At 40.9% G+C, this 25,695-nt stretch overlaps 1 protein-coding gene across 1 annotated transcript in view; it reads left to right on the top strand.

The window, feature by feature from the left end:
- The first annotated feature begins 326 nt into the window (after positions 1–326).
- The window catches only part of DCTN4 (dynactin subunit 4), a 39,898-nt gene continuing 14,529 nt past the window's right edge, over positions 327–25,695 (top strand). Inside the window, exons 1-10 of the mRNA XM_006150899.3 lie at positions 327–508; positions 2,849–2,919; positions 4,849–5,027; positions 10,126–10,169; positions 14,214–14,321; positions 16,255–16,328; positions 16,908–17,020; positions 17,462–17,571; positions 23,656–23,729; positions 25,387–25,441. Coding sequence (XP_006150961.1) covers positions 374–508; positions 2,849–2,919; positions 4,849–5,027; positions 10,126–10,169; positions 14,214–14,321; positions 16,255–16,328; positions 16,908–17,020; positions 17,462–17,571; positions 23,656–23,729; positions 25,387–25,441 — 963 coding nt within the window. The 5' untranslated portion in view covers positions 327–373. The remainder of the gene's footprint in view (positions 509–2,848; positions 2,920–4,848; positions 5,028–10,125; positions 10,170–14,213; positions 14,322–16,254; positions 16,329–16,907; positions 17,021–17,461; positions 17,572–23,655; positions 23,730–25,386; positions 25,442–25,695) is intronic.

The following is a 25,695-nucleotide window of genomic DNA, read 5'->3' as shown; positions in this document are numbered from 1 at the left end:
TGAGGACCAGGGAGGCCACTGTAAACAAAAGGGCAGTCTTCCTTTCTGGAATAAATGAAGAAAAGGAGGGCACTGAGCTTTTCTGGACTTCTGCGAGTGCGCACTTAACGATACAATGACAGGACCTGGACCCTGGAAGCTGATGTTCCCTCAAATACTTGAGTATGGGCTGAACGGGAGGGGGTGGGTGTCTTTGACCGCCTAGATCCCAGCTGCGCATGCGCGTCTCGCCTTTCATGGCGCAAATCCCCACTCGGTGGGAAACTTACGTCAAAGTCTACGTAGAAAAACGTAGGGGAGACGGTGGAAAAAAAACGCGAGCTCTCGGGTCACGTGATGCGGCGGGAGGGCCCTGGGCTCCTCCCTCCCCAAGATGGCGTCCTTGCTGCAGTCGGAGCGGGTTCTCTATCTAGTGCAGGGAGAAAAGAAGGTTCGGGCCCCGCTCTCGCAGCTGTACTTCTGCCGCTACTGCAGCGAGCTGCGGTCGCTGGAATGCGTGTCTCACGAGGTAACGGAGCAGACCCTCGGGGAGGGTGTGTGGTGGGGGGGTTCTTCCTAGTCACCGCGACGGTCGAGAAGTTCCGCCGGTTGGGGGACGGGCATTCGGCATTTCCAAGCTGCTGATTGGCTACCTCTCCCGTCACTCAGCTGTGTCTGCGATTTAATTTGCTTGCAATCTGTCATTTGGAAAGGAGGGGCGGCCTCGGGCGGGGCTGGGCGGATCTTCTGGTTCGAGAGCGGCCTGTGATTGGACAAGCTTGACTTTGGGCCCTGACTGTCTGACTGGGTTTGGTAGTTGGGTGGGCTAGAGAGGAAGGTCTTGGGGTGCTTAGTTCAGGCCACTTGAAGGATGAGATAACCGTTTTAAGGGGATTTATTGAGGGGGCCGGAGATAGCCAGGCTTTCTCATTCATGGCCCTCCCATCCTGGAAGTTCTGCTCCTACTTTGGCAGAAACCGGTCCTTCTGTCTTCCTGGCTCAGGCTCAGGCCTGCAGCAGGGAAGAGATTGGGGTGGGGTGAGTGAAAAGCGCTTAGAATAGTCGGAGTGTGGAAGCTGTGAATGTTATAGTCATGGCGCGTCTTCTGAGAGGATGAGCCTGCCCTGCTCAGGCACGAGTAGACGTTGGAAGTGGGATTGCTCAGAAAGTAGAGGACTCTGGAGCGTTAAAACAAACAAACGAAATAAAATAGCAAAACCCCAAAACCTCTGCGGCACTTGGCACATCTCAGTTAGTTAGTAAGCGTTGAGGATTAAAGGACAAGTAAGATGTAAACCCTGCTGTTAAGTAAATAAAGCCAGTAGAGAAAAAGCTGATAATAATGGTTATTGCTCATTCAGTATTTTCTATGTGTCACGTGTTTTACATAGTCATCTTTCCAATGAAGTGGATATCTTTTTTAAAAAACAAACATTTTATAAAGAAAGACAGAGTGTTTGGCTTAGGTTACAGGGCCAGTAATTTGGGAGGTGGGAGAACTAGGATTTAATCCAGAGTACTCCTGGACTATTAAAGTACATATGAAAACCCATATGATAAGCCATTTTACATATTAATGATTATTTTAGTGCAGGTACTGCATATACTATTAAGAAGAGCAAAGGAGAGCAACTAAAACCAGAAAATCATATATATTAATAGGTGGTATTGATTTTTCTTGTATTCTCTTGAGCCTCTGATGTGTGTGTTTCCTTGACAGATCCTCTCTCTTTTAGATGTGTCCTTGTTCCAGCTCCAGTCTCAGAACCGGTGGGATCAGATTCTCTGTGGTGGCCTTAGGGAGCTGTGTCCGTGATCTCTAAGGGTCTCTTCAGCTAGGTCGTTCTGTCTGTGACAGTATCTTTTACAACCTAGTGTGTACATGTGATTTGAAGGCCCTTAGACTTTGGGGAAATAGGAGGCCACTGAGGGCTGAGGCAGTCCAAAAAATTCTAATGGAGGGTCTAGGTCTAGAGCTGCAAAAGAAGGAAAGGCAGAATTGGGAAGGAAGCAAGAGGGAATGAATTGTATTCTGCTTTTATGAGTCAATGTGAATATTAGTTAGCAATACTGCATTTTATGTTCCTGAAGATTAAGTAGTACATTTATTTATCTTTTCAAATCTGTCCTGTTGATAGCATATGGTGGAAAAAAAACAGTTTCTGTTACAACATATATGGTCAAGGGAATGTCTTTTTATCTGCCGGTGACTAGAGTTCTGTAATTGTCAAATCAGATCTATCCACATTAAAGAAACCAATTATTCAGTCCTTAAAAAATGCAATAAATTTTTTAGACCGTGTTTTTTAGACAATAAGTGTATCCTGTTTAGTTTGCCATTTAAAATCTTGGTTAGCTATAACTGACTGTGTAAATGTTCACTTATGCTCTTCTTCAGTGATCCTGTATCACTTAATGAGAAAGCTTCATAAAAATCTCCCTTAACCATTAAAGCATGGTCATGTTATTATAGTCAAAGTGAAACTAGGTAGGGGGATATCTTGTCCTATCTTTACAAGTTAGGTTATTTTATTAATCTGTTCATCAGATTGTCTTAGAGTTCTTTCATTGGGAACTCTTAATTATTTCATAGACAAATTTTCACACATCAAACATAGAATCCTGATGGAAGGATATAGGACAAGTCAGAAAGGAAAAATAGAGAAGGGTTTTAGAAAATATGGAGTGTACAAATCAGGTGACTGAAGAATAAATCCTAAGCTGAAAAACATTTCAGGTTCTTTGCCAGATCAGTGATTTCTCACCTCCTGCTGCAGTGTAGCATATTTTAAAATGTACTATTTGATATATATGCAAGCTAAACTGAGTTTCTCCTCCTCTGATTTTTTTATTTCTTGTTTTCTCCTAGGTGGACTCCCATTATTGTCCCAGTTGCTTAGAAAATATGCCATCAGCTGAAGCCAAACTAAAAAAGAATAGGTAAGGCTGGAATTTGTTTCTTTCTGTTTTCCTCAACTTTTTTTTTTGTGTGTGTGTGTGGGGGGTTTGCTATAGGACGCATATGCTCGCCAGAAAGACAGAGACAGAGAGAAAGAAAGCGAGAAATCACCCCCCAGGGGGGATGGCCACGCCGCAATCCCTTCTCTTCCATTCTCCTCTCTGGATCTTGGGTACGCACGCACATGTGCCTGGCTTGAGTTTAAGCCACCGGGTCTGGGACTCGAACTGCGTCAACTACGTGGGAGTCCAGCGACATAGCCATTATGCCAACTGCTGGTCCCACTATCATTTTTTTTTTTTAAGAATTATTTTATTTAACTTTATTTATTTTAATTTGACCAGAGAGGGACAGAGTGACAGAGAGAGTGAAAGAGAATGAGAAAGCAAGTTGCCAGGTCCAGGACTCCAGGACTCAAACTGCAGTCGGCCATGTTGGAGTCCAGTGCCCTTAACCACCACGCCACCTGCTGACCCCAGTACTTCTATCTTTATTTCTCAGATTGTTCCAGCTTTGGCCATTGGGAGCATTCATTTGACTCCTTTGACATCCTTTGGGGAGGTGTTCTGTTCGTTACTTGGAGCACTTTTTTTCCTCCACCCTATAAGGATTTTGGGCATGCCTGCACGTGTACCTGACATGTTTTTCAAGCCACTGGGGCCAGGATTCTATTTAAACCATGCATTTGGCCACATGGCATTCAGCTGCCCCAACACCAGGCCATGGACCCAGCCCACTTGGAACATTTTCTTACCAGTACTTCAAGATACTCCAGGCCCATCTTGTATATTTTCTGCCTCAGTCTTAGAGTTAGCCTTTTGTCTAAGGAGGCTTTGTTTCTTTTATGAAAGAGGTTTTCTTTGGAGGATGGATTAGAAACCAAGATCTGGCTATGAGGCGTACTCATTGCTACTGGATGCTGTTTAGTTTTTAGTTCAGTATGAAAATCCTTTTGCTACCAGCCAGGCCTCTACACTCTTCTGGATAGAAACCACTATTATTTATCATCTCTGCCCAAAGAAATAGCTTCTGGTAACCAGATGTTTTTATGTGTTTTCTACACACAAATTTTGTCATTTAGTCCTCAAAGTATCCTTGGGAGGTAGGTGTTACTGTTGGCTTTGGCATATCCAGGTGGCAAAATATTTTAGAAGTATTGGACTAGAACTTCAAAGCAGATACACAGGACTAGAGGTGAAATCTTTTTTTTTTTTTTTTTTTTTAATTTTTAATACTTTATTGTTAGAGGTGAAATCTTGATCATCTCAGTTGGTGGGAGAGTTAAAAACAATAGGACACAGGGCCCCTTAAAGGGGAAATGATGGCCGAGTGCTGGGAAGAGTAGCTTCTGAGGAGAGCACAGAAAGCCTTGGAATGTACTGCTCTGAATCATTCTCGTTTGATAGCATTGTTTGACATCTCTTTTCAGCTCGGAGGCGCAGCGGTCGGGCAGTTATTTTCCAAGTCCAGTTTCACAGAGTCTTTTATCGTTGACTCTCAACTTTCCATCTGTCCCCTCCAAAGTAACAATACTGACATTTCTCTTCTAAGTCTTTGTGATCTGTATAAAGATTTAAAACATCTGAAATAATGAACTCCACCTTTTGACAGTGACTCCATTTGTGGAGTAGGATTGGGTCTGGGTTTGGGTTGGGCTCTAATTCTTCAGGAGCTTTGATGATAACTGCATTTTTTTATTTTTTAGAAATAATATGTCATGCTTTTAAAATGTTACAACAGAGTTGATAAGAGGCCCCAGTGATTTTTTTTTTTTTTTATTTCTGCTTTATTTTTTTGTGAGGTAGTCCTCTTATTTCTTCTCCCTTGAGTTCCTAATGCCTAGAAGAATGTCCGGACGATACTAGGTGCTCGGTAAATGTTTGTTGAGTGAACAAATGGTTGTGCTGCAGGTGCGCCAACTGCTTTGACTGCCCCGGCTGCATGCACACGCTCTCCACCCGGGCAACAAGCATCTCCACACAGCTTCCAGATGACCCCGCCAAGACCACCATGAAGAAAGCCTATTACCTGGCCTGTGGGTTTTGCCGCTGGACCTCTAGAGATGTGGGCATGGCAGACAAATCCGTAGGTGAGTGAGGTGGATTTTGACATGAGGTCGTGTGTAATTGGCAGTGCTGTGATGGCCCATAGATACTGTTTTTGTTCCATGTTGGGGTGTTGAAGCTAAATTTAGAATGTTTTTTCATTAAGTGTTCCCATAAGTCTCACATTTATGGACCATAATATTTCACGTCAGACTGGGTTATGCTATTTAGTTTTCTTAGAGCTGGTAAAATAGCTTTAATAAGTTGATACTTTCTTAGAATAAACATATTAATGGTCTTTATGAAAAATAAACATTCCTGATGTTGAGACCTAACCAAGATGGCTCAGGCAGTAGGGCACCGCCATGTGATACTAGAGCCAGTCGGGAAGCCTGGCTTCAGGTCTGAACATGCAGGCACACCCACACATGCCTGTGATCCTGGCTAGCTGGGAGGCTAGGGAGGATCTTGGCAGGGGGAGACTCTGTCAAGGGTCTGTCCCTGTCCAGGACTCGAACCACTGTTGGCTACATGGGAGTCCAGTGACATAGCCATTATGCCAACTGCTGGTCCCTACATGGCATGTTTTTTAAGCCACTGGGGCTAGGATTTGAAAGACAGTCAACCACATTGGATTGGGTTCTTGTAACCACTAGGCTAGCCTTAAAAATTCTTATTTTGGGATTTTCATAAAAACTAAAGCTTACTAATACATGGGGAGGCAGTATGCTTTATCTAATTGCTTGTTTAGAACTGATAATTTATTCTAAATAGCAATTTGGGAGACATAATGATCTCATAAGTTTTTCTCTTATTTTATGGACAAGTACTTACATAAATAGTTCTAACTAAAGTGGTTTCAGGGCTTCTTAGCTATCAATTACATCATGGAGGAAATTAAATTGTCTGTGCTCTTTAAGAGCTCCTGCTATTCAGTTATCACTGTCAGCACACTCTAGAGGAGATGGGTTTCTAGAAGACAGCACAGGGTTTTCAGTTCCAAAAGATAAAGTCCCCAATCTTTTTTTTTTTTTAAGAATTATTTAATTTAATTTAATTTCTTCTTCTTTTTTTTTTTTTTTTTAAATTTGACCGGAGAGCGACAGAAAGAGAGAGAAAGAAAGAGAAAGCAAGCCACCAGGTCCAGGACTCCAACCATGGTCAGCCATGTGGGTGTGTCCAGCCCCTTAACCACCACGCCATCTGCTGGTCCCCTAAAGTCTCCAATCTTAAAGGCTCCTAATCCAAAAAAGCAAAACATATTTATTTTCGTAGTAACAAACAGAATTCTATGAATATTTCTGGGCTTTGCTTTTCTACTTGATAAAAAGAGACAACATACAAAAATGTAAAACATACTTTACCTCACTGAGGCATAGTTTTGGCACTTGGAGGATGTTTTTGACATTTAACTTAAATTCTTTGACAAATTCTAACAATTTCTGTGCTATACAGACATAAAAGTGTACATGCAGATATTTACTGGCAATCTGAAAGGATGCTACAAAACCATTACAAATGACATTGCAGGTAAATATCTACCCCAGTAATAAGTGAACTAAGATATACTGGGGCTTCAAAAAGTTCATGGAAAGGACCTATTATAGGAAAAAAACAAGGTATGGATTTCAAATTTTGCACTTTAATTGCATTTGCTATGAACTTTCTAAAGTCTCTTGGTATACTTGTCTGTTATATCAGGTTAACTTCTGTTTTTGCAGAGTATGTACTTTATCAACCTTGTGTACAAAGTCAAAAAAAAAATAAAAACAGTCAGGAGCTCAAGTGTTCTAGACCAAAAGGGAAACTCAACAGACTCAGGATTTGCTTTTTAAAGAAACTTTACCTATATTTAACCTCTAAATGGCATAAGGATCTATAGAAAAGTTTTAGTAAAAACTCATCTTCATTTAGTCATTCCAAACACCATACAATGAGTTTGTTACTGGCTTCCCCGTGTATTAGTCAGCTGTAGTGTTTATGAAAATCCCCAGATAAGAATTTTTAGGATTAGTCTAGCGGTTACAGGAGTCCAATCTAGTGTGCCTGACTGTCTTTCAAATCCCAGCCCCAGTGACTTAAAAACATGCTCTGTGTGTGTGTGTGTGTGTGTGTGTGTGCGCGTGCGTGCGTGTGTGTGGCCAGAATCCTGACAAGATGAAGAAATGGAGGGGAGAGGATTGCAGCACAGCCCCATCCATGGTGAGGAGGGCTTCTCTCTTCCTGCCTCTGGTGAGCGTACATCACCTCTGGCAATTTAAAGAAAAAAGGGATGGGGAGTTTTTTAAGTCTAAAAAGTTTTCAGACAATTAAACAATAAAATTTCAGAAAGCAAGAAGTAAATACTTTTCTGACTACAACATCTTTTTCACATAATCCTTTTTTTTTAAGTTTTATTTCTTCTGTGAGAGAGACAGAGACGCACTCCCAGTAGGGTCTTCCAACTGCAGTCCACCCCTAGCCTCAGCTGGTCTCAGTCACAGCACATGAGTATGCTCAGAGAGGTCCCAGGGCACAAACCTAAGACCTTTCCCATGTAGTCCAGTAACGTCACCACTGTACCACCACCCAGCCCCAGTTCTTTATTTTTCATAACTGTGTTAGGTCCAGTAACCTTTAAAATGTTAATATTGTGCTAAAGGGTTTCAGTCATTCGTTGCAAGAGGATACCAACTTGTCATCAGTAAGGGAACTGAGTCTTGTTTTTGGTGAAAGAGCGTTACTTTTAATTATATACACAAGATATATGTTCATGTACTCACCATTCACCTGGAGAAATGAAGCATAATCCAAGTAGTTTAAGGCCCTTGAAGGGTTTCCCCCATTGCATCCCTCTTACTCTGCCTTAGAGATAATAACCAGGATCCTCGATGCAATGTTTATTGACCACGCATGTCTTTATACTCCTCCATGTGTATGCAGCCACAAACAGTGTTTTCCAGTTTTACGGAAACAGAAACGTCCTGTCTACATCCTACTACAACTTCTCCCTGCTACTTACTATTCTAATTAAGTTTCTAATGCATAGTTGATACATGCATGGCTTGCCACGGCTTGCTTACTCAATATCTCCTTTTTTTTTTCATTATTGCCAGAGGGCATGTGTGTGTGCCACAGTGAGAGAGAAAGCGCACGTGTGTCCCACTCCCCCACTGGGGCCTGGTCACGCCATAATCCCCCTTCCAGTCTTCCTTCCCATCAGGATCCTGGGCGTGAATGTAAATGTGCCTGGCATGCTTTTCAAGCTGCCGGGGCCATGGCTTGACCCTCAGGCAGCCATGTGGAGTCTGGCTCCCTCCACACACCACTTAACTGCTGCTGTGTGGAGTTGGCCCTTAGTCCCCTCTTCATGGACAAGGTTGTTTTCAATTTGCTGCTTTTGAAAACAGTGTTTTTCCAAACTGATAGTTGTGAATAATGGTATCTTATCATGGCTTATTTTTTTTCTTTTGTTTGGTTAGCTTTATTGAGATATAATTTACATATAATAATTATGCATATGACTTTTTTGTGTTCTTTCATTTCATTTTTCTTTTTGTTGTTGTTTAAAGGGAGATTTTTGCTGTAGGGCTTGTGAGCTCGCCAGAGAGACAGAGAGACAGAAAGCACGAAATCACTCCCCAGGGGCAATGGCCACGCTGCAATCTCTTCTCCAATCTCCTTTTGGTATCTTGGGCACTCACGCATATGCGCCTGGCGTGAGTTTAAACCACCAGGTCCGGGACTCAAACTGCAGTCGACTACATGGGAGTCCAGCAACATAGCCATTATGCCAACTGGAGATCCCTTAATTTGCATTTTCTTAATGTGTTTATTTGCTATCCATGTTTCTTCTTTGGGTGAGTGCCTTTTTTTTAAGAGAATTATTTTATTTCACTCTATATTTATTTGTTTATTTACTTATGTATTTTAATTTGACCAGAGAGGGACAGAGTGAAAGAGAGAAAGAGAGAGAGGGGGAAAGTGAGAAAAGAATCCATCAGGTCCAGGACTCGACCCATTGTCAGCTATGAGGGAGTCCCAGCACCCTTAACCATCAATACCACCTGTTGGCCGCCAGGAGTGCCTGTTTTTAACTGAGTATTTTTGGTTTCAATTTTTTTCCTTTTTATTGAGTTATAAGAATTATGTATTCTGATTATAAGTCTTTTGTTCAATATGTTTTACACATATTTCTCCTAGTCTTTGGCTTGCCTTTTTATTTTCTCACTAGTATCTATTGAAAAACACAAATTTTGGGACCAGCAGGTGGTAGTGGTTAGGGTGCTGGAGTCCCACATGGCCAAGCATGGTTTGAGTGTGAGACCAATGGCTTTGAAAATCACACTGGGTGTGTGTGTATGCATGCTCAAAATCCCAAGAGAAGAATGGAGAAGGGATTATGGTGTAGTCATCCCCTCTGAGGAGTGATTTCTCGCTTTTCCTCTCTCTGTCTCTGTCTCTCTCTCCAGTGAGCACACACACACCCTATGGCAAAAAGGCTTTAGCAAAAAAAACACGAGTTTCTAATTTCAATGAAGTTTAGTTTATTATCTTTTTATAATCCGTACTTTTTGTGTTCTACTGAAGAAACTTTAGCCTATACAGTGTCACTAAGATTTACCTCTGTGTTTTATTCTAGAAATGCTGTAATTTTAGCTGTAGTTTAAGTTTTCCCTGTTTCAGAGGAAGTTTGTATTTGTGGTAAGGCTCTTATTATAAGTGAGCGTGTTGCAGCACCATTTCTTGAAAGTATTAGAGGGCCAGCAGGTGACACAGTGGTTAAGGCTCTGGATCCCACGCGGCCAACTGAATGGTTCATGTCCCAGAGCCAGTGACTTGAAAAACATGCTGAGCATGTGTGCCTGCCTGCCTAGAATCCCTACAGGAGGGAGAAATGGAGGAGAAATTATTGTAGCAGCACTACCCCCCATGGGGGGTAGTTTCTCAGTTTCTTTCTCTCCAGTGAATACATGTGCCCCCAGGGAGGGAAAAAAATATCATAATTTCACTTTTGGCATTCTTTTTTTCTAGGACTCTTTCTTGAAAATTCGGTGATATTATGTGTTTTTAAGTTTTATTTCATTGATTGCAGGTGACCTGTTCTATGAAAATAAAATGAGCAAATTATGAAGTCTTGTTTCATGTTCCTTTATTTTGTAGCGAGTGGCGGTTGGCAGGAACCTGAAAATCCTCACACACAGCGGGTAAGTAAAGGTCATCAAAGAGACGGGATGAAATAAAAAGGAGAGCAGGAGACTGAAGACCTGCATTATCGTTGGAGTGATCTATGCTCACGAGTCCACGATGTGTGTTTTGGTAGCTGTTAGACAGAAAGTGCTTCTCATGGCAAGACAGGAGATCCAAATGTTACTTCCTTTCAGTTTTCTTGAGATAACGGTGAAACCTAGGAGTTCCATATTTGAGACATGCTTTAGCAAAAAGAAAAGCTAATTTTAATTTTTTCTTCACACACCCACCATGAATTACGGCTCTGTTTGTTCTTGAATACACTCGAGATAGCATCAACATATAGACATTTTAACTAGGAACGTTACCAGTGCCATTGGACAGAGCAGTGTTTGCTTGTAGGATCAGGACTTAAGTGCCCTGCAGCTGTTCCTAGTGAATTGATCTTGGCAGCATGTTTTATGGTTGACTTTTTTTTTTGCCTTGCCCTTTGGATTAGAATATGAAAGAGATGATGAGCTTCTTCAGAAATGAAGTATATACTATCAGTCAAAGTGCAAATTAAGCAGTAATTTATAATTACTCATCTACAACATCAGCACGTATTAGAAATGCCGCAAATGCCCGGAGTGAGCATGTGGGGGAGATGAGTCTCCTCTGATATTCTGTAGTGTCTTGGTGTAGATTGGTACAGATTTTTTGAGTGCTTAGCTCTGTCTACTTCTTGGACTCTTACCTAGATAAATGCTTGCACTTATGGATAAAAATAAATACTCATTCAGCAAACATCTATCAAGCACTTAACTGTGTGCCCAGGACTGTGCCGAGCAATAGGGATAGATGATTCCTGCCTTTATGGAGCTTAAGTCTAATAGGGAAAAAAATAACATAATCCCCCAGATTAAAAAAAAAAACAAGACCAATGGTAAGTCATGTGAAGGAGGGATGAGTTGTGCCATGTGAACGGTATTTTTTTTTTTTTGAGAGGTTTTTGCTATAGGGCGCATGTGCTCGCCAGAAAGACAGAGACAGACAGAAAGCAAGAAATCACCCCCCAGCGAGGATGGCCACACCTCAATCCCTTCTCCTCCATCCTCCTCTCAGGATCTTGGGCACGCATGCACACATGCCTGGCATGAGTTTAAGCTACTAGGTCTGGGACTCGAACTGCAGGCGACTACGACATAGCCATTATGCTAACTGCTGGTTCCCCGTGTGAACATTTTTTTAGGGGGAAATTTTAACTAGTTGATTCCCATCTGAGGATTGTGCCACGATCTGAAGACAACAGGCACAGGGGATAGAACTTAAGGCCAAGGAACAGGATATGCGAGGGGCTCCTAAGTGGACGAAGTAACACATGTGGGAGCACGAACATGAGTGCGACTGGAGTGGCGCATAGTTTAGGTGAATGGAGAGAGGTGGGGTCTGACCATGCAGGCCTGCGTGAATTAAGGAGTGTCTTCAGGACATGGCAGGATCAGATTAGTGTCTGTCCTTCTTTTCCAGTTTTGCCAAAGGGTGTATGGGCTTGCCAGAGAGGGAGAAAGCAGCCCTCGTGGGGCATGGTTAAGCCACAGTCCTTTCTCCATTTCTCCCTCCTTTCAGGATTTTGGCACACATGCACTCATGCTCAGCAGGTTTCTCAAGCCCCTAGGCCTGAGGCTTGAACCACATAGTCAGCATGTAGGATGCAGCTACTTAACCACCAGGCAGTAGGCTGGTCTCAGATTAGTGTTCTCAAAAATAATTGCCACTGAATTAAGAGGATAGAAGACATTTATGTCAAATTGTAGGAAATGGTTAACTAACTCATAGGACATCTGTATATGCAGTAAGATCCAGCCTTCAAAAAGAATGAGGTAAATCTACTGAGTTGTTGGAAAAGTCATATATTTTTGCATTAAAAAAAACAAAAACAGAAAAAACATGTCATGACTTTTCCAATGACCCAGTACTTGTACCGGGATTGAAAAATATACTTGATGTATTTCTTTTCTTTTTTTTTTTTTTCATCTGATGTATTTCTACTAAGTGGAAAGTTCATGATAATTACAATGAGAAAGAAAGTTATTAAATAATAAGCTTTTTCCTCCCTTGTATGTAAGGAAGTAAATAGAAAGTATTTTAATATATAACAAAGGTCTGTGAGGTCTATGTGCAGATATTTTTGAATGTATGGAAAAATGTAACATCCTTGTGTGTATAAGTGTGGAAGATAGATCCCTAAACTCATAATAGTAGACAGATACCTATGGTGAGTGGAGAGGTCTACTTGGACGCATGAGATAAAAGAGGAGTTTTATTTTTTTTTTCTTTTGTGTGTTGTTTGAACTTTTTTTAATAATTAACATATATTGCCTCTGATTGTGTTGTAAAAATTAAGTGTGGTGGAGTGGGGGAGTAAATAGAGTATGCAGTGTCACATTGTTAGAAATGATTGGTCCTGTGACCATGCAGAAGCAGTGGCAGTTGTGAGGGAAAATAGGTAATGAAGTAAAAGCACAGCAAGAAATTTCCAAAGCTTATTGCCCATTTCTTCCTGTTCAATGAAACTTGAGAGTTTCATTTAAATTTTGAAAATATATGTAATAAAAAGAAATTATCTTTGAAGAGAGAGACTCATTATATATCTAGTTGGTGTGTTAATTAATTGTATGTGCTGGGACAAGCAATTGGCATAATGGCTATGTTGCTGGACTTCTATATAGTCAACCACGGTTCAAGACCCGGACCTGGTGGCTTAAACTCACGCCAGGCACGTGTGTATGTGTGCCCAAGATCCCAAGAGGAGAATGGAGGAGAAGGGATTGTGGCGTGGCCATCACCCTGGGGGGGGTGATTTCTCAGTCTCTATCTCTATGTCTCTCTCTGTCTTTCTGGCGAGTGCACGTGCCCTATAGCAAAAACCTCTCCAAAAAAAAAAAATTGTATGTGCTTCTTGTTAGCTTTCTCATGGAACAGAAATACTGAGTCTTTGATTTCTTACAGATGAACAAATTGATTGAATACTATCAGCAACTCGCTCAGAAAGAGAAGGTCGAGCGAGACCGCAAGAAACTAGCCCGGCGTAGAATTTTTTTTTCATCTGATGTATTTCTACTAAGTGGAAAGTTCATGATAATTACAATGAGAAAGAAAGTTATTAAATAATAAGCTTTTTCCTCCCTTGTATGTAAGGAAGTAAATAGAAAGTATTTTAATATATAACAAAGGTCTGTGAGGTCTATGTGCAGATATTTTTGAATGTATGGAAAAATGTAACATCCTTGTGTGTATAAGTGTGGAAGATAGATCCCTAAACTCATAATAGTAGACAGATACCTATGGTGAGTGGAGAGGTCTACTTGGACGCATGAGATAAAAGAGGAGTTTTATTTTTTTTTTCTTTTGTGTGTTGTTTGAACTTTTTTTAATAATTAACATATATTGCCTCTGATTGTGTTGTAAAAATTAAGTGTGGTGGAGTGGGGGAGTAAATAGAGTATGCAGTGTCACATTGTTAGAAATGATTGGTCCTGTGACCATGCAGAAGCAGTGGCAGTTGTGAGGGAAAATAGGTAATGAAGTAAAAGCACAGCAAGAAATTTCCAAAGCTTATTGCCCATTTCTTCCTGTTCAATGAAACTTGAGAGTTTCATTTAAATTTTGAAAATATATGTAATAAAAAGAAATTATCTTTGAAGAGAGAGACTCATTATATATCTAGTTGGTGTGTTAATTAATTGTATGTGCTGGGACAAGCAATTGGCATAATGGCTATGTTGCTGGACTTCTATATAGTCAACCACGGTTCAAGACCCGGACCTGGTGGCTTAAACTCACGCCAGGCACGTGTGTATGTGTGCCCAAGATCCCAAGAGGAGAATGGAGGAGAAGGGATTGTGGCGTGGCCATCACCCTGGGGGGGGTGATTTCTCAGTCTCTATCTCTATGTCTCTCTCTGTCTTTCTGGCGAGTGCACGTGCCCTATAGCAAAAACCTCTCCAAAAAAAAAATTGTATGTGCTTCTTGTTAGCTTTCTCATGGAACAGAAATACTGAGTCTTTGATTTCTTACAGATGAACAAATTGATTGAATACTATCAGCAACTCGCTCAGAAAGAGAAGGTCGAGCGAGACCGCAAGAAACTAGCCCGGCGTAGAAACTACATGCCTCTGGCTTTTTCGGTGAGAACTTGGTTCAGAAAGGAGTTTTGCAAGATCTATGGGCCATGCGAACTGTGACCATGTCATAAAATGGCCACTGTCCTAGATTCCTGAATAGTGGGTAGCGGAAAGAGGTTCCTCAAGTTACAGATTTGTAAGTGCAGTAGTTATGCTTTAGCCATGTCACGAGCTCTGTTTGAGTTATTTGTGTTTTAAGGATATCTATGTTTCTTTATTCCGTCACTCCCCCTTCTCTTCTAATCCCTCCGCCCCCCAAAAAACCCACTGCTGTTTAATTTTGTTGGCCCTGCAGAACTGTGCTTAACAGTTTGTCATACTGATACTACAGAGTACCTAAGGAAAGGCAGGCAGGTGGTAGACTTTATTCGTATTACCTACATAGCACACCTCTGATATTGTGGTATTGGTTTCCCATCTCTAGTTACACCTTCCCATCTCTCTCCAAAGAGGGAAAAAACAATGACCTTTACACAGCGCATGAGCATAGTTAAATAGTAACACAAGCAAATGATATTTTTGATAGAAATTATTTGTGGAAGTCGCTCTCTACCAATTTATATACTAGTCAGAAAGTCCAAAGAAAAGGATTTGGGGTTTTTATTATTGTCCTGATTCATATTTGCTCTCTCAGAGCATATTGTTTTCTGTATGCTTGCTTAGGGCCTAGCAGTTGACATTTAATAAATAACATTTATTGAATGGCAATAATGTGGCAAGCACTGTACAAAGTACTTTACATGTATTATTTTATTTAATCTTCACAAAAATCTTGTGGGGTGGTGTATCTCCATTTTTTTTTTTAATTGCCAGAGGGTACATGAGATGGAGAAAGCACCCCTCAGCGGGGTGTGGTCATGCCACAATGCCTTTGCCTCCGTTTCTAAATCCTGTCAGGATTTGTGTCATGCACTCGCATTACCCAGCGTGTTTTTCAAGCTGCCAGGACTGAGATTCAAAAGCCATGTTGGATCTGGTTTCTTTAACCACTCGCCTATAGGACCACCTTGTATCCCCATTTATGATCTAATGGGATCTGGAAAGGATGAGTAACATCATACTGCATCCAAGTGAGAATTAGTTAAGCCATTGAAGCCTTAAGGATGGGTAAGATCCATATAAAAATACCTAGAGTAAGGCCAGCCAGTGGCATGGTGGTGGTAGCTGGATGCCACATGGCTGATTGCACGTCCTAGACCTGACGGCTTGCAAACCACTCTGGGCATGTGTGTGCATGTACATAATCCTGAAAGGACCACTGAGCACACACACCCTCTAGCCAATGAAAGAAAAACTGTGTTAAAAATTAGTCAAACACACAGAGCACCTACATTTGCCAAAGAAGTGAATTTTTCTGAATAGTTCTATAGTGTAATCAGCATATGCACTAGTATTTTTTATATTTAGGAGAGGAATTTGAATGGAATGCATTATTCTTTCAACCTTCCCGTTTAACCTGCCTGCTGTATGAGTTTGCTTCTATCTTATGCTGCATTTTTTTGTCTCTGTTGCAACCTGCTGCTATTTTGGGCTCTACAGCAACACACTATTCATGTAGTGGTAAGTTCCCTTTATGATTCTTGCTGACCCTGAGGAAGTGAGGTGATCACTGATGTTCCAGGAAGACATCCATCGTGTATCTTAGACACGCCACGTCCTTGCCTAAGCTGTAACTTAGATAGCTTTAGATTAATAGTGAAAGCTCACATTTCGTTTTAATATTTCAATCCCCACATTGGGTTCTTTCAGTATTATTTTAAGAAGAGAATGATGTAAGGCTACAAATTACTCTCTTTAGAAGGTGCTTTAAATTAGCGCTTTTTCTTTTTCGCTTGTTTCCCTGAGCTTCTCATGCTATCCTGCCCCAAATTCCTTTTTCAATAAACAGGATACACAAATACGGACTTTGTAACAGGAATTTCTGAACTTTATTTAGGACAAATACGGTCTTGGAACCAGGCTTCAACGGCCGCGAGCTGGAGCATCCATCAGTACTCTGGCTGGACTTTCGTAAGTTTGGATATTAAACAACTCTGTGGAGAAAAGTGGCTATCAAGATGAATAATGAAAGACTGGGGGGCCAGCAGGTGGCTGATGGTTAAGGTGCTGGACACTCCCACGTGTCTGACCACAATTTGAATCCCTGACCTGGCGACTTGCTTTCTCACTTTCCCTCTCTCTCTATCTCTCTCTCTAGTCAAATTAAAATAAATAAATGAATAAATAAAATAAATAATTCTTTTTTTTAAAAAAAAAGAAAAACTAATTAAAAAAAAAAAGTTGCCAGGGCCAGCAGGTAGAGTGGTGGTTAAGGTGCTGGATTCCCATGTGGCCAACACAGTTCAAGTCCCAGACCTGGAGGCTTGTTTTCTCACTTTCCCTCTCTCTCTCTCTTTCATGAGCATGCATGCCCTACAGCAAATTAAAAAGAAAAAGAAAAAATTGTCAATGGGGAAGAAGGCCCTCATTCTTAAAAAAACCTAAAGTGAAATAACATTCTATGATAGAGGAGTACTTCAAATATTGATGTAATAGATTTTGAAGATAATCCCATGGACCCTTTAAGAATTACTGTTTTTCATCTTTTAGCCTTAAAGAAGGAGAGGATCAGAAAGAGATAAAGATTGAGCCAGCTCAGGCTGTAGATGAAGTGGAACCTCTACCTGAAGACTATTATTCAAGACCAGTAAATTTAACAGAGGGTAATTTTATTTATTATTCTACTTGGTTTCTATTTCATATCAAATTCTGCTTTTGTTACTTATATGTCTGTGATTTGACATTTTTCATGGAATAATTATTAACAATAAAATGATATTAATACATAGAAAATAAAATAGATGTAATAGATGTAATTGAAGAATTTTTAAATGTCAAATTTCTGTATTGTAGTTTTTTCATGGAATAATTATTAACAATAAAATGATATTAATACATAGAAAATAAAATAGATGTAATAGATGTAATTGAAGAATTTTTAAATGTCTGTCAAATTTCTGGATTGTAGTTTTTTTGAACACAGTATTCGTAAAGGCAGTATTGCTTTTTGTAATTACTGACTATACATAAATCTGATTTTTTTTTCATAAATCTGATTTTTTTTAACTCACTCACACTAAGCCTGGTTATGTCTTTCATGCTAGTGACCACCCTTCAGCAGCGCCTCTTACAGCCTGACTTCCAGCCAATCTGTGCTTCACAGCTGTATCCTCGCCACAAACATCTTCTGATCAAACGATCACTTCGTTGCCGGGTAAGCATTCTATTTTGTAGAGTTGCTGTTCGTGTAAGAGAAAAGCAAAAATAAGTAAACATGACGTATAACTGACTAGTGTCAAAATCTGTGAAGTACAGTAAATGTGGAAAACACAGAGAATGTACTAAGGGCCCAGGCACATCTTAAATGCTCTCAAATACTATTGTTACCCACTCGTATTTTATAGATCTGGGTATCTGAAGGTTAAGTACATAGTGCTAACCCCTAAAAGAATAGTTAAAGCTTTGAAACCAGTAGAGAGTGGGGGAAAAGACAAATAAAAAATAATCCATTTTAAGAAATCAAGAAGAGGGGGCCAGCAGGTGGTTAAGGCAGCTGGACTCCCATATGGCTGACTGTGGTTTGAGTCCTGTATCTGGCAGCTTGTTTTCTCACTCCTCCTGCCCCCATGTCTCTCTCTGGTCAACTTCAAAAAAAGTAAAATAAAATAATGACAATGAGTAAAGTTAAATAGAAGAAAAAAAAAAATTTCAAAAAAAAAAAAAAAAAAAAAAAAAAAAAGAAAGAAAGAAATTGGGACCAGCAGGTGGCATGGTGGTTAAGGCGCTGGACATGCCCACATGGCTGACCACGGTTCGAGTCCCAGACCTGGTAGCTTGCTTTCTCACTTCCCTTCTTTCTCTCTCTCTGTGTCTCTCTCTGTCAAATTAAGAATAAATGAATAAATAAATAAATAAATAAATAAAAAAGAAATCAAGAAAGAAGAAAAATTAACAAAATCTAGGCTGTGGGAATCTGCGGATCAAATGACAGAGTTTTTTCAATAAGTTAATTATAAAACACAATGGAAGGGCCAGTAGGTAGTGGTTAAGGTGATAGACTTCCACATGGCTGACAATGGTTCAAGTCCTGGACCTGGTGGCTTTCTTTCTCACTATAAGCACATGTGCCTTATAGCAAACTTAAAATAATAATAATACATAAATAATAATTAAAAAAAAAAAACAGAATAGAAAATAAATCTTTGGATGAGTGCTGCTCAACAGAACTGTGGTGAGGTACGTATTCAGAATGTGCAGTCCAGCATGGTAGCCACTAGGCACACATGGCTTTCTGAGCACTTGAAATGTGAGAGTGTGACTGAGATACTGAATCTTTGATTTTATTTCCTTTAAATAGTCACATGTGGCAAGTATAATGTTATTAAGTAATGTAGTTCTGCTTTGGAAGAGACATCAAGAGACATACCAACCAAACAATAAGTAGACTTTAAGAATTATTTTATCTAACTTAGTTAATTGTAATTTGACCAGAGGGTGACAGAGTGAGGGGAGATGGGGAAGTGAGAAAGCTAGCCGCCAGGTCTGGGACTCGAATTGCAGTTGGCCATGTGGGAGTCCAGCGCCCTTAACCACCATGCCATCTGCTAGCCCCACAATACGTAGACTTCAGATAAGCTTTTTCTTTTTTTTTTTTTTTGGAGAGGTTTTCGCTATAGGGCGCGTGCGCTCGCCAGACAGAGATAGAGAGACAGAAAGCGAGAAATCACCCCCCAGGGGGGATGGACACGCCACAGTCCCTTCTCCTCCATTCTCCTCTCGGGATCTTGGGCACGCATGCACACGTGCCCGGCGTGAGTTTTAAGCCACCGGGTCCGGGACGTGAACCGCGGTCGACTACATAGGAGTCTAGCGACATAGCCATTATGCTAACTGCTGGTTCCCAGATATGCTTTTTCTCAAATGAAACATGAAAGGAGAGGGGCTGGGACCAGCAGACGGTGTAATGGTTATGCCGCTGGACTCCCACGTAGTCCACCACAGTTGGAGCTCTGGACCCAAACTCACACCAGGCATGTGTGTGTGCCCAGAAATCCCAAGAGGAGAGTGGAGGAGAAAGGATTGTGGCATGGTCATCTCCCCTGGGGGGTGATTTCTCGCATTCTGTGTCTATCTCCATCTCTCTAGCAAGCACACGCATCTTATAGCAAAAATCTCTCAAAAAAAAGAGAAAGGGGCTAGGGAGGAGGAAGGGAAAAAATTGACTGCATCAGCCCAGTTTCAGTTCTCCACTCACCCTACAAAGCTGGGCACAGTGGTGTGCTGTAGTCACAGCTACTCCAGAGGCTGACGCAGAGGATCATAACATAGCAACACCCCATCTGAAACACCACATACACACACGCTGGGAAAAAATGTGTGGAATTTTCGAGGACATTTAAACAGCTCTTGATGTTATTGCAGAATTGTTCTTTTTTTTTTTTTTTTTTTTAAGTTCTTTTATTATCTTTATCATTTTTTAATTCTCCAGAGGGTATATGTACTCACGAGTTATACGAGAGAAGGAGAAAGACAATGTACATTTCCACTGGGGCATGGTCATATTGCATTCTCTTCCATTTCTCCATCTTCTTGGGAGTTCACACACACACATATGTGCCAGACACATGTTTCTCAAGCTGCCAGGGCCAGGATTTGAACCATACAGTTGATCATGTGGGATGTGGCTTTCTTGGTTACCAGGCCACAGGGCTGACCCACTATTACTTTTTAAATATCTTTGTGTTTTCAAGAAATACACCAAAATATTTATGTGTGAAGTACACGGTGTCTGCCACTTAACTGCGAAGTACTTAGGGATGGTAGTGGGTAAGAGTATAGATGAAGGGGCCAGCAGGTGGCATGGGGGTTGGGGCGCTACACTCCCACATGGCCAACCGTGGCTTGGCTCTTGGACCTGGTGGCTGGCTTTTTCACTTTCCTTCTTTCTCTCTGTGGTGAGTGCATGTGCCCTAGAACAAGTTAAAAAAAACACAATAATAAATAAAGTTAAATAAATAGTTCTTTTTTAAAAAAAGAGTGTAGATGAAACAAGATTGGCTGTTGTTACTAATCAATTGCTAATTACTGAAGTGGGATGATCTGTACCTAGAGATTTATAATACTATTTTTTGAGTTTGTATGTGTTAAAAAATTTCTACTATGAAACTTTTTTAAAAAGAAAGAGAAGAGGCAAAGAAACACAGAACTGGTGGTTCAAAATAGAAAGCATGTAGCAAGATAGTAGATTAAAAGCCAGATATGTCAGTATTGATACATTAAGAACCAATGAACTCAATCTATGTTACAAAGAGGACCAGCCCATGGCCTGGGGGCTAAGGGAGTTATATCCCAAGTGGCTGACCATGTGGTTTGAATCCCATACCCAGCTTGAAAAACACAGTGAGTGCATGTGCACACATACCTAAAATCTTGAAAGGAGGGAGAAATGGAGGACGGAGTAGGGAAGGACAGTTCCCCGTGATGTGTGTCTTAAGTGTGTGTGTGTCTGTCTCTCTCTCTCTCTCTCTGGCAAGTACATGTACCCACTGGCAAATTAGAGAGAGCAGGAGGGAGACAAAGATTGTCAGACTAAATAATAAAAATGCAGTATCCTATTATATACGGATTATAAGAAACACAAATAGAATGAAACAACATTAAAAATAAATGGGAAAGATATGTTGTGCAAATGCTAAATTTCTAAGGAATATATTGTGCAAATATTAAATTTCTAAGAAGAGATCATTCATAAAGAAAAAAATACTCATTTTCAGAGGTGATATTCTAAATTTGTATACCCCAAATAATAGACTCAAAATATATAAAGCAGCAATTGAGAAAATTACATAAATGGACAAATCATCTGGGAAATTTTTTGGCATATTTCTTTCAGGAACTGAGAGAACAAAGAGATGGAAATCAGTGAGAATAAAGAAGAATTGGACAGTTTTACTAGCAAATTTGACCAAATGGGCACATGTAAAATACTGTATCTCATATCTGCAGAATATACACAAGTATATCATTTGGTCACAATACAGTTATGCTAGAAATCAGTAATTACTGTATAACAAAACTTGCAGTATACAACTAAAGCCATGCAACAGGAAATTAAAAGATTAATTTTAAGTGATCAGACCAGCAGTCAGAATGGTGGATAAGGTGTTGGATCCCACGTGGTTGACTCCATGGTTCGAGTCCCAAACCCAGCAGCTTGAAAAACACATTGGGCACATGCACGTGCATGCCCAAAATCCCAAGAGGAGACTGGAGGAGGAAGGAGTGCAGTGTGGTCATCCTCCTTGGGAGATGCTTTCTCATTTTTCTTCTCTCTTTGGTGAGCACACGTATCCTATAGTTTAAAAGAAAAAAAAATGTCAGTGATCTTAGCATCCATTTCAAGAATTTACAAAAAGAACAGCAAAGTCAGTACACAGAAAGAAGAAGAACCTAGAATTAAGAAACCAATCTAAGGGGCACCAGGTGGCATGATAGCTGAGGTGCCAGATCCCACATGACTGCGCGGTTTGAGACCTGGACCTGGTGGCTTGAACAACACTCTGGGTACATGTGCATGCGTGCCCAAAATCCCAAGAGGAGAATGAAAGAGAAGGGACTGGAGCATGGCCACACCCCTGGGGGTGCTTTCTCACTTACCCTTCTCTCTGTCCCTCTCTGGTGAGTGTATGTGCCCTATAGCAAAAAAAAAAAAAAAGTAAAACTTTTACTCCTAAGGAAAACCCATAAAGAAATGAAAAATGTAGGCCACAGATTGAAAGAAGTGATTTGTAAAGGTACATAATTAACAAAGGATTAGTATCCAAAATATGTAAAGAAATTTAACTTTAGTAAATCAATAAGAAAAGATAACCCAGTGCAAAAATAACTGTGGATACTGACACTACTCATGATGGAATGAACCTCAATAGCTAGAATGCGCGAAAAGTATTAAAAGTTATACTGTAATTGGGGAAGTGTGCATTACAACTACAGTGAGATAACCATTTTATAATCATCAAGTTGGCAAAAGTTAGCAGTGAAACTAGCAATTACACACCCAGCTGCGATGGCACACAGCACCACCGCTTGGGAGGTTGAAGACCACACGGAAGGCCTAGGTTTAGTTTTCACGTCAGAATACACTAGGCACAACTGTCCTGGGGCCAGCAGGTGGCGTGGTGATTAAAGTGCTGGACTTCCACACAGTCGACCACAGTTCTAGTCCTCTCAAAAAAAAAAAGAAATAGTAAATGATTCCTACTGTATCTAGACTAGCTCGAGATCTGGACTTACACTACTGTGTTTGCATTTACATCTCAATGTCTGTGAAGTGGCACAAGTCACCTACCCTTTCTGTGGTCCCATTTTAATTATTTATAACATGGGAACGTAATAGTTACAGTACCTGTACCTGAGGTGGATAGGATGTTCAACTGTTTAAGCCAGTGGACACATCGTTCTATACACACAGTACTCAGTATGTGTTAGTTACTGTTTCGGTACTTTTTAGTTACTACAAAGGTACAATATTTGATAGTGTGGTTGCTTATGTTCAGGAGTTCAGATATTATCTTTTATTTTTTGGAGAGGTTTTTGCTATAGGGCGTGTGCGCGCTCACCAGAAATAGAGAGAGAGACAGAGAGACAGAAAGTGAGAAATCACCCCCCAGGAGGATGGCCACGCTGCAGTCCCTTCTCCTCCATTCTCCTCTTGGGATCTTGGGCACGCACACACATGTACCTGGTATGAGTTTAAGCCACCAAGTCTAGGACTCAAACCTAGTCAACTACATGGGAGTCCAGCGACGTAGCCATTACGCCATCTGCTGGTCCGCAGATGACATCTTTTATAAATGTTAGTTATCAGTAGTGTACATTCTTATTTCAAAACATGTGGTCTTGGGAACCAGCAGTTAGCGTAATGGCTATGTCGCTGGACTCCCACGTAGTCGACCGCGGTTCATGTCCCGGACCCGGTGGCTTAAAACTCACGCCGGGCGCGTGTGCGTGCATGCCCAAGATCCCGAGAGGAGAATGAAGGAGAAGGGACTGCAGCGTGACCATCCCCCCTGGGGGGTGATTTCTCGCTTTCTGTCTCTATGTCTCTCTCTGTCTGTCTGGCGAGCGCACGCGCCCTACAGTGAAAATCTCTCTCAAAAAAAAAAAAAACATGTGGTCTTGTGACAAAATGAAACAAAATTCAGTAAATAGCTATCCTTCTGAGTTTAGCAGCTCTGTGGATCAGCAAGGTATGTTTTTGTTTTCCTCTGATACTTTATTATACTTGTTTTCTTTTTAGAAATGTGAACATAATTTGAGCAAGCCAGAATTTAATCCAACATCTATCAAATTTAAAATTCAACTGGTTGCTGTGTAAGTATTTGGGGATTGGTGTTTGGGTTTGTTTTTTGTTTGCATATCGAAAGCTTTCATTTCAATATAAAGGTTGTTTACTCTCAAAAAAATTTTTAGGCACAGAACAAAGGGTTTTTTATCAGGAACACAGTAATATGGCATAGTCTGGGGCAATGTGATTTGTTGATTATTGGGCCAAGAGTTACTAGGCATTTGTTATGGACTAAAATGTACCTAAGCTTGGGGATAATCGCTCTCTCTTTTTTTTTTTTTTTTTTTTTTTCCCGAGAGAGAGATCCCTCTCTGGTCAAATAAAAATAAATAAATAAAATAGGGACCAGCAGTTGGTGTAATGGCTATGTCACTGGACTCCCCATGTAGTCGACCGTGGTTCAAGTCCCAGACCCGGTGGCTTAAACTCACGCTGGGTGCGTGTGCGTGCGTGCATGCCTAAAATCCCGAGAGGAGAATGGAGGAGAAGGGATTGCGGCATGACCATTCCCCCCCCAGGGGTGATTTCTCACTTTCCTTCTCTGTCACTCTCTGGTGAGCGCACACACACTATAGACAAAACAAAAAGTACACAGTAACATTTATTCCTTTTGTTCTAAGCACTTTTCAAAGCATTGTTTGCACGTATTTAATTTTTTCTTCATTGTAACATCAAGAGATAAATGCCATTACCTTCATTTTATAACCGAGAAAAACAAGGCACAAAGAGGGCAGTTTTGAGTCCAGACCAAGCACACTCAAGTACAGCATTCTGTCATCTTGTTTGGATGGCATTAACATAAGGGTTAAGAGCAAGGACCCCAGAGTTGGACTGCTTGGGTTTGAATGCTGGCTCTGCCACTAGCAGCAAGTTACCAATCCTCCCATGCCCAGCTTCTGCCTTTAGAAGAGATAGTAATGCATGGGACCAGCAGTGGGCGTAATGGCTATGTCACCGAACTCCCATGGAGTTGACCGTGGTTTGAGTCCCGGACCCGGTGGCTTAAACTCACACCAGGCGAGTGTGGGTGCATGCCCGAGATCCTGAGAGGGGAATGGAGGAGAAGGGATTGCGGTGTAGCCAACCCCCCCCCCCCGGGGGGTGATTTCTCGCTCTCTGTCTCTCTGGCGAGCACACGCGCCCTATAGCAAAAACCTCTCCAAAAAAATAAAAAAGACGATAATGCCATCTTGTGCAGATACCATGATGAGCACATGAACTAGTAGTCAGAAGTGCTTACCACATTGCTTGATGCATCCAGTTAAGTGCTATGTAAGTCTTTGGCAAGTATGTGGTACTGATTTTTTCCAGCCTTACAAAATGTTATTAAATGCCGTGGATCTTATAATCATTGCCGTTTAGAATTACAAAAATGATTAAATACAATCTCAAAAACTGTGTCTAATAAATGTATAAGGAAGGCATCTCATGATATACACACACAGAGACAGGCCCTGAACTGGAAGAGAACATAGGATTCAGAAAGAACTCTTCACCAGTTTGGTTTCATGTCATGTCTTCAGTTCTTGCAGTGATGATTCATTGAAATTCTTTTTCTTTGACATGTTCTAATTAACATGAAGAATCCTCTCATTCATTGCACTAGCTAAAATAAAAGGGGGGGGGAATAATAATTTTAAGGGACTCCAGTGAACATTAATGCATTTTTTAATTCCTGTACAGCAATTATATTCCAGAAGTGAGAATCATGTCCATTCCCAATCTTCGCTACATGAAGGTTAGTACTTCGCTTATTAACGAGAAAGGATTGATCTCTGATGCGTGTGTGTGTGTATGTGAGTGGCTGTGTGTGTATTTGGCATAGGACGCAGTAAATGGGATAGAAAAAAAGACAGTTTGGGATAATAAAGGGATTGAGACTTTCCATTTTTTTAAGCTGGGGCTCTTGAAAAAGCATCGTAGACTGTATTGGAAGGAGCAGGGTGCCATTGTGTAAGGTAGAATCATTGGTCAGTAAAAGAAAGAGCCATG

This window comes from Tupaia chinensis, unplaced genomic scaffold, assembly GCF_000334495.1.
Source record: "Tupaia chinensis unplaced genomic scaffold, TupChi_1.0 Scaffold000303_1, whole genome shotgun sequence".
NCBI classification, from domain to species: Eukaryota; Metazoa; Chordata; class Mammalia; order Scandentia; family Tupaiidae; genus Tupaia; species Tupaia belangeri.
This window is presented reverse-complemented; position numbering and strand designations above follow the sequence as displayed.